Source organism: Oncorhynchus keta, chromosome 21 (genome assembly GCF_023373465.1).
Source record: "Oncorhynchus keta strain PuntledgeMale-10-30-2019 chromosome 21, Oket_V2, whole genome shotgun sequence".
NCBI lineage: Eukaryota > Metazoa > Chordata > Actinopteri > Salmoniformes > Salmonidae > Oncorhynchus > Oncorhynchus keta.
This window is the reverse complement of record NC_068441.1, coordinates 48192376-48207443: the sequence shown is the minus strand read 5'-3', so window position 1 is coordinate 48207443 and position 15068 is coordinate 48192376. Positions and strand designations below refer to the sequence as shown.

Sequence of the window (15068 nt, the reverse complement as noted above, 5' to 3'; positions counted from 1 at the left end):
GATGACCAGGGAAAACTCTGAGCCCTATTTTATAGGCTTACAACTCAGACTCAGCTGTCCTGGTCTGGCCACCTTGTCGGCCAGGAAAAGATCCTGGGCCTGAATTGTAGCCTATAAAATCATCCCTGTCCATCTAATGTTATTCATTAGGATCTAAAAAGGTAATGATCCTAGATCAGCACTGTGCTATACTTTACTATCTGTTTATTATCTATGCATAGACACTTTAACTCTACCTACATGTACATATTACCTCGACTAACCGGTGCCCGGGCACATTTGAGTCTCTACCGGTACCCCTTGTATATAGTCTCCACATTGAGTCTCTACCGGTACCTCCCTGTTTATAACCTTGCTATTGTTATTTTACTGCTGCACTTTAATTATTTTTTACTTTTATTTATTTTATTTTTTTACTTGACACTTATTTTTCTTAAAACCACATCATCGGTTAAAGGCTACACCGGTTGTATTTGACGCATGGGACAAATACAACTTGATTTGAAAAGCTTTATGTATACAGGCCTTGGCCCAAGTGAGGACATAACTCCATATTTGTTACCTTAATGGGTCTCTTGAGTGCCTCCTGGATGTCCAGACGTTTCCTCATGATGGTCTGATCCAGCTTCCTCTCAAACGCCAGCAGGTCCATGTAGGCCTGAGACTCTGGCACCAGCTCCCGGATCCTCTGAGGTAAAATCTTATCCGCCATTTTCTTCTTCTTGGTACTGCAATTGAACAAAACAATACAGTGGGAGTTTATAAGGACCGAAAAGGCCTGTACGCATTATATACACACACAAAGATACAGTCAACTCTGAATGAGGACAAATAATCAAAGTAAACTAATAATAATTTTAATGTCCCTCATCTCCTGGTAGCAATGTAAAATATTACTGTTGAAGTAAATCAATTCAAGCCTAAAATAACAAATACCGATGGCTAGTCAGATCTTACTGTTGGTTGCGCTGTTGCTGGACCTGCTGAGGGGCAGGCCTCTTACGGGAGGGATCCATGACGCCAGGCATCCCTGGTCGGGACACGGGGCTGGAGCCGTAGCCTGGAGGCCCCATGGGCGGACCCTGGGGTGTCATACGGCTGGAGGGTGGCATCCCACCTGGTCTCTGGAGGGGGGAGAGAAGAGACAGGGAGGGAGGGGTTAGAGTCTGGAGGAGAGAAGAAATAGAGGGGGGTTATAGTCTGGAGGAGGGAGAGAAGAGACAGGGAGGGAGGGGTTAGAGTCTGGAGGAGAGAGAGAAGAGACAGGGAGGGAGGGGTTAGAGTCTGGAGGAGGGAGAGAAGAGACAGGGAGGGAGGGGTTAGAGTCTGGAGGAGGGAGAGAAGAGACAGGGAGGGAGGGGTTAGAGTCTGGAGGAGGGAGAGAAGAGACGGAGGGAGGGGTTAGAGTCTGGAGGAGAGAAGAAATAGGGAGGGGTTAGAGTCTGGAGGAGAGAAGAAATAGGGAGGGGTTAGAGTCTGGAGGAGAGAAGAAATAGGGAGGGTTTAGAGTCTGGAGGAGAGAAGAAATAGGGAGGGTTTAGAGTCTGGAGGAGAGAAGAAATAGGGAGGGTTTAGAGTCTGGAGGAGAGAAGAAATAGGGAGGGTTTAGAGTCTGGAGGAGAGAAGAAATAGGGAGGGTTTAGAGTCTGGAGGAGAGAAGAAATAGGGAGGGTTTAGAGTCTGGAGGAGAGAAGAAATAGGGAGGGTTTAGAGTCTGGAGGAGAGAAGAAATAGGGAGGGTTTAGAGTCTGGAGGAGAGAAGAAATAGGGAGGGTTTAGAGTCTGGAGGAGAGAAGAAATAGGGAGGGTTAAGAGTCTGGAGGAGAGAAGAAATAGGGAGGGGTTAGAGTCTGGAGGAGAGAAGAAATAGGGAGGGGTTAGAGTCTGGAGGAGAGAAGAAATAGGGAGGGGTTAGAGTCTGGAGGAGAGAAGAAATAGGGAGGGGTTAGAGTCTGGAGGAGAGAAGAAATAGGGAGGGGTTAGAGTCTGGAGGAGAGAAGAAATAGGGAGGGGTTAGAGTCTGGAGGAGAGAAGAAATAGGGAGGGGTTAGAGTCTGGAGGAGAGAAGAAATAGGGAGGGGTTAGAGTCTGGAGGAGAGAAGAAATAGGGAGGGGTTAGAGTCTGGAGGAGAGAAGAAATAGGGAGGGGTTAGAGTCTGGAGGAGAGAAGAAATAGGGAGGGGTTAGAGTCTGGAGGAGAGAAGAAATAGGGAGGGGTTAGAGTCTGGAGGAGAGAAGAAATAGGGAGGGGTTAGAGTCTGGAGGAGAGAAGAAATAGGGAGGGGTTAGAGTCTGGAGGAGAGAAGAAATAGGGAGAGGTTAGAGTCTGGAGGAGAGAAGAAATAGGGAGGGGTTAGAGTCTGGAGGAGAGAAGAAATAGGGAGGGGTTAGAGTCTGGAGGAGAGAAGAAATAGGGAGGGGTTAGAGTCTGGAGGAGAGAAGAAATAGGGAGGGGTTAGAGTCTGGAGGAGAGAAGAAATAGGGAGGGGTTAGAGTCTGGAGGAGAGAAGAAATAGGGAGGGGTTAGAGTCTGGAGGAGAGAAGAAATAGGGAGGGGTTAGTCTGGAGGAGAGAAGAAATAGGGAGGGGTTAGAGTCTGGAGGAGAGAAGAAATAGGGAGGGGTTAGAGTCTGGAGGAGAGAAGAAATAGGGAGGGGTTGGTCTGGAGGAGAGAAGAAATAGGGAGGGGTTGGTCTGGAGGAGAGAAGAAATAGGGAGGGGTTAGAGTCTGGAGGAGAGAAGAAATAGGGAGGGGTTAGAGTCTGGAGGAGAGAAGAAATAGGGAGGGGTTGGTCTGGAGGAGGGAGAGAAGAGACAGGGAGGGAGGGGTTAGAGTCTGGAGGAGAGAAGAAATAGGGAGGGGTTAGTCTGGAGGAGAGAAGAAATAGGGAGGGGTTAGTCTGGAGGAGAGAAGAAATAGGGAGGGGTTAGAGTTTGGAGAGGAAAAGATGGATGGTTTTTGATAGGAGAAGAGAGTAGAAAAGCATAAAAGAGATGTAAAGAGGAGAAGAAAAGGGAGAACTAAAGAGGTTGTGGTTGTTTGTGGGAGAGAAAAGGAAGGAAGAGGAGGAGAGAAAGTGCTACTGATGGTTGAGATTTGAGGAAGATTTATTTACATTTTATAATGTTCTATCATCTACTGGTATATTCATCTTTGCAGGTGTTACTTCTGCCTTAGACTAAACATTCTCCTTTTGATGCAGTCTACCGAATGTGTTCAACAACAGATCGTGTTTTCCATTTGCGTTTTCAGCCGGCTACTTTTAATTTAAAAGTTTAAATTCGCTAGTCTGTCAAGCCCTTTCCCGCTAGAATGAACGATATCCATCTTATAGCAATCTATTGATAGGATAGTCACCTGTCAGTCACAAAGCAAGCATCAGGTCAGGTCACGTTAAGGGAGAAATAAAAGTTTATGGCCTGTATCACTTTGTCTAATGCAGCTGTATTGATCCTCTGGGAAGAATAAACTTGGTTTAAGCTTTCATGGTCTCTGTTGAGTTTTTACTTTTGGGGAGCCCCCAAAAAAAAAAAAAGAGGAAGAAGGTATTTTCTCCATACATCCACAGATGAGCCAGTCACACTTCATATATAGGCTATAGGATGGTAGCTCGCTAAGTGCACAGACGCAATGCACAACACTAAATACTTCCTCCAAGCTAGCTAACAACTGTAGCTAGTATTGATTAGCTAGTTTCCATGAAACAGCTGCCTGTGTTAGCACAATGTCCTTAGCGAGCTAGCTAAACATTTGGCTATGGGCTGGCAGTATGGGATCATGGAGTGAATTAAATTGTTTCTTCGTCATCTTGCTAGGTAGTCTAGCTGTGGCCATCTGGCTAGTAACAAGGGATTTCTATAACAATAGCAACATCAGTGAAGACAGCTTAGAATCTAGACCATAAGCAATACGCACAGGATATTAATTACCAAACAACGCTGCTGCCACCTTCTGGTTTGGAGTATTTTAACATGGCTGAGTGGCTGACGACTTCCAAGGTCTTTGCTGTGTGAACACAAGATATTGACTGTCGACGCTGTTTAGAGGTACTGTCGGCAGGCAAAAGTTGAAAATCTACCGGTGCGTCTGAGTTGAGCCTAATTATTTTTCTGGCACATACGTTGAATTTAATTGTGCGTGTTTCGCATGGCCAGCCTTTTATTGACAACTGAACAGCAAGGGTTAACTAGTTTATAAAAGGTGTTGAACTGACACCGTTGGTTCTTCTATATGCCTTTGACGTTCATAATTATGCAATGTGATTATATGTCCATCGGGACAAGTGAACCAGAGGATTTCTTTGGTTTCCTTTCTTAGGATGTCGGGGCTTGCCAGACAGTGACGCTAAAGTGAGTGACTCATCAGTCAGTGGCTGCATTTAGAGACTCATTCTGGTCCAAATATGATAATTAGGACATTCACAAAATACAGGCATTAAAACAGAATTCAACAATATTCAAAAAGGGTATTGAATCAACTAAATGTATTGAACTTAGTAGGGAATCAACTAAATGTATTGAACTTAGTAGGGAATCAACTAAATGTACTGGACATTTATAAAAATGTGTCCAAGTTTATCATAAAGACATGAACAGAATGCGTCAGTGATGTATTTCCTGCCACTTTCTGAAGAGGCAACAAGAATGCCCCTTTGTGTGTGCGGCGCGGCGCATGTCTACCACTTTATGTAGCCGTTAGCGGTGATGCTAATGAAAACTGAAGGCTTTTCCCAAAAAGATGCTCAAATAAATGTTAAATACAAAGTAGCCTACAATTACCTGCCAGAATGATAACATTATTTTTATCAATCCAGTGTGTATTTGTTTTGCAAACTCTATGATTACGTGTGCTACAAAACCACTGCTAAACAACAGCATCTTGCTAGGTGTCCACTGGAATTAAAGGGTAACTTTTGCTAGTTGTCCACTGGAATTAAAGGGTACATTTTGGGGTACCCTCGAGGTTAGAGCGTTGGGCCAGTATCCGAAAGGTTGCTGGATTGAATCCCCGAGCAGACAAGGTAAATATCTGTCTCTCTGCCCCTGAACAAGACAGTTAACCCACTGATCCCTGGTAGGCCATCATTGTAAATAATAATTTGTTCTTATCTGACTTGCCTACTCAAATAAAGGTTATATACACCAACAAAATAAATCAACATCTCAGATTTTTCAGACCTCAAAAGCGGTGGTCTTCTGGTGTGGTTTAAGCATTGCTGTGGACTTACATCACAATTGTTGTTTTTGTATTTAAAAAAAAAGCTGTATTTTGAGAGCAAAAATATGAAACCTGGAAAATCAAAACCTCTAAATGTATTTTTAAGATAATGTGTCGGCTTTAATAAAATACATAATTTGTGGCAATTGATATCTTGCAGTAAAATTGTAAATGCAACTTTACAATCTCAAGAGAAGACAAGTTAATTGTAAAAAAAAAAAGGTTTCTAAAAATCCACTGAATTCATACATTTTCAGTTATTTAAATTGTAAAGTAGTCTTTCTTCACAATACCACAAAAAATATTCCAATCTGGGAGGTAAACTCCATAAAATATTCAATAATTTCACTGTGTATTTAAGATAGAATCAAGGCATTAGAATGTGCCAGATGCCACCAAAATAGAGCTTCTTCGGCCGGGGAGCGCCTGGCTGGCTACTTATTCTATTTGGCTGGCTACTTATTCTATTTGGCTGGCTACTCTACTCACTTGAGGAAAACACTGCAGATAAGTTCTGTTCCGTACCATACCAGTCAGGGTCAAGGATGTGGCTTGGTGAGGATGGTAGTGGAAGGAATCGTACAAACAAGGTGATTCTCTAGATAGAGGCAGTTTCAATGGCATGAAAACTCTATTAAATTCCTCATTATTTATGAATAACTAAAAGACTCATGAAAAGGGCATGCATTCAAGAAACATTGTTGAAAATACAGGAAACATTGTTGAGCATTCAAGAAACATTGTTGAGCATACAGGAAACATTGTTGAGCATACAGGAAACATTGTTGAGCAGCAACAAGTGAAAATAAATCCATGTGTTGAACTACAGGTAGAAACGCTCTGATATTTAATGTAGATCAGAACTAAATTGAACAATCATTCAAGGACAATATAACAAACAACACTAGCCAACAAAATACAGATGGAATTACATTCAATAAAAAAAAACATGTAATAGTCATCTTAAAATTATGTAAAGTTTGCAAAGCCTTAAATAAGAAACAAAATGTGTATTTTCACTACCCAATAAAATATGTTTCAGGTAAAAGGCTATATGTGAAATAACCTGGAAATGCTACAGCAAAAAATCCTAATAAAAAACGATAGCAACAAAAATCATCCACAACACACAACCAAATCACTCACCAATCCATGTGCTAGGAACTCAAACAGGCGACTTCGTGTTTCTGAATGCATGAGTACTTATATAGAGAAGGTAGCTCGTAGGCAGAGGAGAGGATAGATGAGACGCCCTCAGAACAGACCGTTACGGCTTCAGCCAGAGGCACACCTCTCCTTTCCCTCTCCTCTCTGCAGCCTTGGAGGGAGGGCTGTCTGATCTGTTCTGCTCATATCAACGCTGATGCACACACTCTCTCTCCTTTCCCTCTCCTCTCTACAGATTGGAGGGGGGCTATGCTGTGTGCCTTGCTCATCAACGATGAAGCCCTCTGCCCTAGTGATGGCCAGTATATACAATAAAAAAATCCATATTGTGATAAATTGACCCATTTTTCCAATAACGACAAATCCCCAATAAATTAACAAATTATTTTTGGGTGTGCTGGCTGGGTGATATGGGCAAAAAGTTGTCGTGATAAATGTAACCCATTTTGCTCGACAACAACAACTACAACAATAATAAAATGTTTAATGTACAGTTAGTTAGTTACTTTCCATTATCAACAAGGCTCTAGACAATTGTTTTCCAGTGCCAAGTAAAACAACTGAGATGATATGCTTCTACACCTGCATTGCTTGCTGTTTGGGGTTTTAGGCTGGGTTTCTGTACAGCACTTTGAGATATCAGCTGATGTACGAAGGGCTATAGAAATAAATTTGATTTGATTTGATGATATAGTCTATGATTAAAGTAAGCTAGCTCATTCAACATATCCAGGAAATGCATAATTGATATTTTGATGTGCAACCTGTCAAAACAGGATCCAGAATTAGGCTAACATTAATTTTTTTTTTTTTTCCCAGAGAACTTGCCGACCTCTTTGTTATATTATTCACCAAATGAGGAAGTAAGAACTCAAAACTAGATTGCGAACTCTAAATATGATATTGCTGCTCAATAGATTAATCAAATTAGCCTACACATGGCTATCAGTAAAATGTGTTGGTCAATGTCCTACAAAAAAAAAAAACGTTCCAGCGCAAAGGCATAGGCTACTTGATGAAGGCCTACTCACTGCAAATGGAGCACTCCGCTGGAAAATCAAAACCACACTAACTACGGCCTACTGCGGGTGTAGTGGCTCCATTAATACCATTACAGCGTGAGAAATATATGATATACCAATGGAGGCTACGAGGAGGAGGAGGAAGGGGAGGGAGAAATATATGATATACCAATGGAGGCTACGAGGAGGAGGAGGAAGGGGAGGGAGAAATATATGATATACCAATGGAGGCTCCGAGGAGGAAGGAGAGGAAGGGGAGGAAGGAGAGGAAGGGGAAAGATGGTGAAGGAATGAGGAGGAAGGAGAGGAAGGGGAGGAAGGGGAGGAAGGAGAGGAAGGAGAGGAAGGAGAGGAAGGGGAGGAAGGAGAGGAAGGGGAAAGATGGTGAAGGAATGAGGAGGAAGGAGAGGAAGGGGAGGAAGGGGAAAGATGGTGAAGGAATGAGGAGGAAGGAGAGGAAGGGGAGGAAGGGGAGGAAGGAGAGGAAGGAGAGGAAGGGGAGGAAGGGGAGGAAGGAGAGGAAGGAGAGGAAAGGGAGGAAGGAGAGGAAGGGGAAAGATGGTGAAGGAATGAGGAGGAAGGAGAGGAAGGGGAGGAAGGGGAGGAAGGAGAGGAAGGGGAAAGATGGTGAAGGAATGAGGAGGAAGGAGAGGAAGGAGAGGAAGGGGAGGCAGGGGAGGAAGGGGAGGAAGGAGAGGAAGGAGAGGAAGGAGAGGAAAGGGAGGAAGGAGAGGAAGGAGAGGAAAGGGAGGAAGGAGAGGAAGGAGAGGAAAGGGAGGAAGGGGAAAGATGGTGAAGGAATGAGGAGGAAGGAGAGGAAGGGGAGGAAGGAGAGGAAGGAGAGGAAGGGGAGGAAGGAGAGGAAGGAGAGGAAGGGGAGGCAGGGGAGGAGGGGAGGAAGGGGAGGAAGGGGAGGAAGGGGAGGAAGGGGAGGAAGGAGAGGAAGGGGAGGAAGGGGAGGAAGGAGAGGAAGGGGAGGAAGGAGAGGAAGGGGAGGAAGGGGAGGAAGGAGAGGAAGGAGAGGAAAGGGAGGAAGGAGAGGAAGGGGAGGGAAGGAGAGGAAAGGGAGGAAGGAGAGGAAGGAGAGGAAGGGGAGGAAGGAGAGGAAGGGGAGGAAGGAGAGGAAGGGGAGGAAGGGGAGGAAGGGGAGGAAGGGGAGGAAGGGGAGGAAGGGGAGGAAGGAGAGGAAGGGGAGGAAGGGGAGGAAGGAGAGGAAGGAGAGGAAGGAGAGGAAGGAGAGGAAGGAGAGGAAGGTACGAAGGGGAGGAAAGGGAGGAAGGAGAGGAAGGGGAAGACCGTTCTCAGTAAATTTCATAAAAACAAAACAAAAATTGTAAAACATAAAAGTGATCCTTTTAAGAAAAAACTATACTAAATATAGTCACCAAATAATTGATTATACTACACTTTTTCCCCCCCAGTGAAGGTCTACAGTAGCCTCAGCACTCTGTAGGGTAGTGCCATTGTATAGCAGGAGGAAAGCTATTTTGCCAATAATTGGGAAAAAGATCAGAATTGGTCTGCCTGTGTAGCCTTAAGATCAGGTAGTTTCTCCCCGTTTCAGTCGGTTTGGAATCTAATTACCATGACCCTGCACCCTACCTTCAGCCATCTATTTATTCCTTACTTTTCATCCACATTGGAGAATGTATTCTCACATTTGTCGCCATAGTGATTTCAGTGAATCATGTAGATAGACAAGGTTCTAAAGCAGAGGTTTGTGAATCTGTACACTAATAGATGGAGTTGCTGGAGAACTCACCACCGAAGCGTGCCTCAAACGCCATATGAAAATATTTGCTCTTTATTGCCATTTCATCTGCAAACCCTTCGCCCGGTCATCGAGAGAGCAGAAGGACATTGCAGTTTAGATGGCAAGAAAAAAAAAAATCAAGGTGGACGTATCTTTTCAGTAATAAACGGACGTTACTGTGTGTGAGTGGAATGAAGAATTCAACAGCCATTAAAATTCTCAAGGAATCGATTTTACATGTCTGTGCAACCTTGGTTTTCCACACAACAACTGGGGAGTTGTTCCAGAAGCTTATAGAATGTGTGGCAGAGTGACTAGGAAGGACGCCACTGCTGCTGGTGAGGTGAAGTAGGATTTTGTGATCCAGGCAGTGACATGAGACAAAAGTAGACAGATCTTTCTTTCACTGAGAAATGCTTTTCAGGGGAATAACTGCATATGTGGGTATGGATGTGGGTACGTAGACCCCGAGCCACGTAGACCCCTCATGAGTTTTGTGTCCCCCCCCACCCCATCGCTAGGTTAGCTTATACCAAACGCCGCCATAGATGTTTCAACTAACCTGCTTGTGATTCTACATGTAGTAGAATGGTGCTGCAACGGATAGAAGCCATTTTACGGCCTCCGGATCAATTCTGCTATTTTGTGAGTTGTTTGTTTTGTTGCTCTGATATTAACTATGGTTATCCCAATGGTTTCTTATGACCCATCAGAACAGTGATCACTAACTAACACAAAGATTTCTACTTCAACGAGTCAGAGGCTCAGGACATACGGCTCACACTGGACCAGGACATAATATGCCGGAGACTCGGGAGAGAACGATACCGTGCAAGGTCGACGTGCGGGCACCCTGACGAAACTAAAATCGGCGAATAAATAAACCTCCTCTACCCTCTGTTCTTTTGGAGAATGTACAATCACTGGAGCAGAAACTAGACAAGCTCTGTTCGAGACTATACTATCAAATGGGACCTGAAGAACTGTAATATCATGTTTGTCAGAGTCGTGGCTGAACAAAGACATGGATAATATACTGGTTTCTCTATGCGTCGCCAGGACAGAGCAGCAGCGTCTGGTAAGCTCAAGGGGGAGGTGTGTTAACAACCACTGGTACGTAATCTCTAATATTAAGGAAGTCTCTAGGTTGTGCTCTGAGTTAGAATACCTAATGACGATGATAATGAAAACAGAGAAAACTCTGAAAGATATTAAATCCAAATGTACTGCTCGCACGTCACACAATGTCACCAAAACAAAGATCTACACACAGGCAAGAGGCATTTCTCACTTGATACAAAATATAGATTTAATATATTTCAGCTTTTTATAGAATCACCTGCAACTGGACACGGACATTTATAAGATACCCGTTTTGTATAAACCAACGTTACCCTGTAAAGCCCAGTAATAGAAGCATAGTTGATGAAAGGTATGTGGACACCTGCTCGTCGAACATCTCATTCCAAAACTATGGGCCTTAATATGGAGTCGGTCCCCCCCTTGCTTCTACAACAGCCTCCACTCCTCTGGGAATGCTTTCCACTAGATGATGGAACATCTCGTGGAAATGCCACAAGACCATTAGGTAGGGGGTAGGGCACTGATGTTGGGCGATTAGGCTCGCAGTCGCCGTTCTAATTAATCTCAAAGTTGTTCGATGGAGTTGAGGTTAGGTCTCTGTGCAGGCCAGTCAAGTTCTTCCACACCGATCTCGACAAACCATTTACAGTGGGACAAAAAAGTATTTAGTCAGCCACCAATTGTGTGCCTCTGGCTGAAGCCGTAACGGTCTGTTCTGAGGGCGTCTCATCTATCCTCTCCTCTGCCTACGAGCTACCTTCTCTATATAAGTACTCATGCATTCAGAAACACGAAGTCGCCTGTTTGAGTTCCTAGCACATGGATTGGTGAGTGATTTGGTTGTGTGTTGTGGATGATTTTTGTTGCGATCGTTTTTTATTAGGATTTTTTGCTGTAGCATTTCCAGGTTATTTCACATATAGCCTTATACCTGAAATATATTTTATTGGGTAGTGAAAATACACATTTTGTTTCTTATTTAAGGCTTTGCAAACTTTACATAATTTTAAGATGACTATTACATATTTTTTATTGTGAATAAAATTCCATCTGTATTTTGTTGGCTAGTGTTGTTTGTTATATTGTTCTTGAATTATTGTTCAATTTAAATACTTATTTCCCACCATAATTTGCAAATAAATTCATAAAAAATCCTACAATGTGATTTTCTGGATTTTTTTTCTTCTCATTTTGTCTGTCATCGTTGAAGTGAACCTATGATGAAAATTACAGGCCTCTCATCTTTTTAAGTGGGAGAACTTGCACAATTGGTGGCTGACTAAATACTTTTTTGCCCCACTGTATGTATGTACCTCGCTTTGTGCACAGGGGCATTGTCATGCTTTTCAAACAGTTGGATACAGACAGAAGGGTGTGTTCATAACAATTCAACTGTTCAACCTTGTTAGCTAGCAGATAGATCCAAGTTGCCTAAACTTGAAATATAAAGATTAGTGGGCTTGTCATGAGAATGTAGGCTTGAGAGATTATTGATGAGATCTGTGTTCATTATCTAAAGCCTAATGCCTGCAACAAGAAGTTAGTCATTATTAGTGAATGAGCATCATGCATGGTTCTAGTTCAACTTGTAACAGAAAAGGACATTTTCATAGACAGACGAGAAAGCCAGATCAGTGATTATTGCAAAGAGCAGGTAAAACTATTTTTTTTAATAAAATAATTAAATTATTAGTGGGTCTTATGGTTGTGGAAGGCTTATATTTAGCCTAGGTATAACTTCACAAACCCTGAATTGATAGATTATTGCTGACTGTTTGAAATGCTGTGTATTTTACTTTTAAACTGTACAACAACGCATATTTAGAGAAAACATGTTCCCCAATGCTGGAAGGAGGGAGGGCCTGAGTAAAAAAGTTTGGTAAACCCTGATGACTACAGTAGTGACAAAGATTTAAACTAAACCCAGATAGACCACAGCCTGCCATTTCCAACGGGAGCAAATGAGTCATAGTGGGCAGAACTAGCAAGGAGGTGGTCAGAGCCATGCACGAGCTAGTGAGATCCTATTGGCACATTCTAGCATACGTCTACATAGTTCCGTTAGGGAACACCTATGTGAAGTGTGCTATATATAACTCAATAAGCCTTTGCACTCCTAAACAACGCAATTTATAAAAACTTTTGCAAAGGGTAAAGTCTACTAAACATAGTCCACTCTGATCATAACAGATTTTAGTTTTGGGAATAGAAAACTGTATTGTGATCAAATGTTTCATCGATGGGAAAATTTGCAGAATGTCGGCCATAATCCATCTCGTTCCATCTTCTCTGACTGCTGGACAGTGGCCTTCCTCTCACTACCATATTTGGTAGTGAGTATAAACTCCAAGTGGATGCTTCACATTTATACATCTCATCTGTGGTAGTGATGCACACACACCACCTTTCATTCAATCATCTGCAGATGTTGCCAGAATATACAGACCCTACAGTTACGCTTGTTTACACTGAGCTGCACTGGGGTCAGAACGCAATCAGAGTTACATTAAGACACAGTGGTGAGCGGCTAAAGATATGGGTTCAAAAACTTCCCTCAATGCTCAACTGGCTAAAGTTGGCTAGCTTGCTAGTAACTTCCAGACACGATTGAAAGAACACCTCACTGATCATTTTACTTGCCCTACAAGAGCTGGTTAGGCTGTTTTCATGTCATCTAGTTCGTAACTGTGTTGCTGGCAACCATTTAAATTGTTCTTCTGCTGACGTTTACTGACACCGTTAAATTCAACAGGTTTTCAAATTCAAATAAAAAATGTAACTTTATTTGTTAAATGCGCTGAATAAAACAGGTAGACCTTACTGTGAAATGCTTACTTACAAGCCCTTAATCAAAAACGCAGTTAAGAAAATATTTAGTAAATGAATGTACATTAAAAAAAAGTAATACCATACAATAATGACATGTATATATACGCAAAATTGTTATTGGGGTACTGGTACTGAGTCAATGTGCTGGGGTACAGGTTAGACGAGGTAATATGTACATGTTGGTAGGGTTATTCATCAGTTATTCTGTGCTCTGGCACACTCAGACAAGAGTGCCCTGAAATCAGAGTAGACAGCCAGAGTTAATTTACTAAACACATTCCCAATGTAACTATGACTGCGTCCTGACCCCAGTGCAACTTTGTGTAAACGGAAGTAACGGTAAGTTCTGTATCTTCTAGCAACGGCGGATTTAAAACCAGACAAATCTAATCAAAATGTGACTAAGTTAGCTACCCAGATAACTTTTAGTTAACACACGCCAAACTACTAGTAAATGGGACAGTTAGTTAGACAGTTAACGAGCTAATGTATTAGTTTTAACCGCCACTTGGGGACATACTTAGCTCATAGCTACAGCAGCTAACTAACTAGTTGTGCATCAACATAACATTGTGAATAGCCACAAAACAATAAATCAAGGACGAAAATCAGTAATCAGGGGCCTTTACGAATAACGTGACGGTATCCCGTCGTTAACTACATATCATTAGTAGAAGTATAGGTTAACTACCGCTTTGAAACGGCTTTGTTCTAGCTAACGTTTAGCCGTTGAATCGTGGCTCACCGGGTATCCAGGCCCAGGCATCGGAGATCGGTAAAGGTGGTTCTGTGCGCCCGATGAGGGTCCCATCCTTCCACCAGGAGTTCCAGGTCCCATGCCTGGTCCTCCACCTTGCACCTGGGGTCCAGGTCCCATTCCCCCGCCACCACCTCCTCCCGTTGGAGCCGATTGAAAACTACCTCTGGCCGCCATCTCCTCCTGATGTCTCCGCCACCGGATAGTGGAACGGAACTATCGCGACTCGCGAGAGTAAGTCAAGTTGATGTAGCGGAGCGTTTCTTTTTCTTTACAACAGCGACCTCTGCTGTTTAATTTCCATACAACCAGCCTTTATTGAGGTTAAACATGTTATAGTCTCAGCACCCTATGAAAGCAGTTTCAAAATAAAAACAACCAAATATATGCATGTAAAACCTTTCTGTATGGAGACGTCTCTGGAGTCAGGAGTTTTAAAATTAGCACTGGTTATAGTGGGCAATACAGGCGTTGACCTGGGATTTTCTTAACGTTCAAACAGGTTAAAATGTTTAAAATGTTAATATTAATGTTTTTATAGTATGTCACCCAGAGTTGTGGAGTCGAGACAAGATTGCAATTGGATATCACGACAAAAGGAGGTAAAATAATGCCTGGACTTGGAGCACTGAGACGGATGATTTGAAATGATCTGGCCAGGTTTTGTAATGTTTTGTCTCTCATTTTGTGGCAAAGTCTACGTGGTTTACGCTACACGCAGCCACGCACAATCTGATTGGACCAGTAAACTGTCAATCAACACAGGTCGGGTGAGCTAGCGAAGAGATCGATGATTTGCTTTTCAGCCATACGATCAGGTGGAGCGCAAAACGTCAAATTATGGAGAGAGGATTGCCATAATTAAATCCCTCTAAACTCCTGCAAGTGGAAAGTGCTTTTTTTTCTCTTGTTGAAATGTCTGCAGTTGCTTTCAGACGTTTAAATGCATGTGGTAAATCTATATTCCATCTAACACCACAGTAATTGCTGGAGTTTCATAATTCCATTCCCGTACCGTTTATTGTAACACGTAGACATTTCTGTTTGAAGTTTTATAGGCCTACAATAGTTTCATTTTATAGCCATGTCTCTCTCATTTTTGCTGTGCATAATAGGAGCGCTCGCGGGCGCACAGAACCAGCTTTGGAGTCAGAATAACGTTGAATGATTGTTCCATGTCTGAAACAATTAATAATCATGCAGTCTGATTATTGTGGAAATAGCATTTTACATTGTAGA

The 15068-nt window shown here is 42.7% G+C and overlaps 1 protein-coding gene across 2 annotated transcripts in view; it reads right to left on the bottom strand.

The window, feature by feature from the left end:
- Nucleotides 1-14186, bottom strand: part of LOC118375530 (SWI/SNF-related matrix-associated actin-dependent regulator of chromatin subfamily D member 1-like) — a 41675-nt gene extending 27489 nt beyond the window's left edge. The window contains exons 1-3 of one of the 2 annotated variants that reach the window (XM_052474069.1): nt 13818-14186; nt 958-1166; nt 563-728 (exon numbers count right to left, since the gene is read on the bottom strand). In XM_052474069.1, coding sequence (XP_052330029.1) covers nt 563-728; nt 958-1166; nt 13818-14006 — 564 coding nt within the window. In that variant the 5' untranslated portion in view covers nt 14007-14186. The remainder of the gene's footprint in view (nt 1-562; nt 729-957; nt 1167-13817) is intronic. The other variant, XM_052474070.1, reaches the window with a different exon arrangement.
- Nucleotides 14187-15068: the final 882 nt, after the last annotated feature.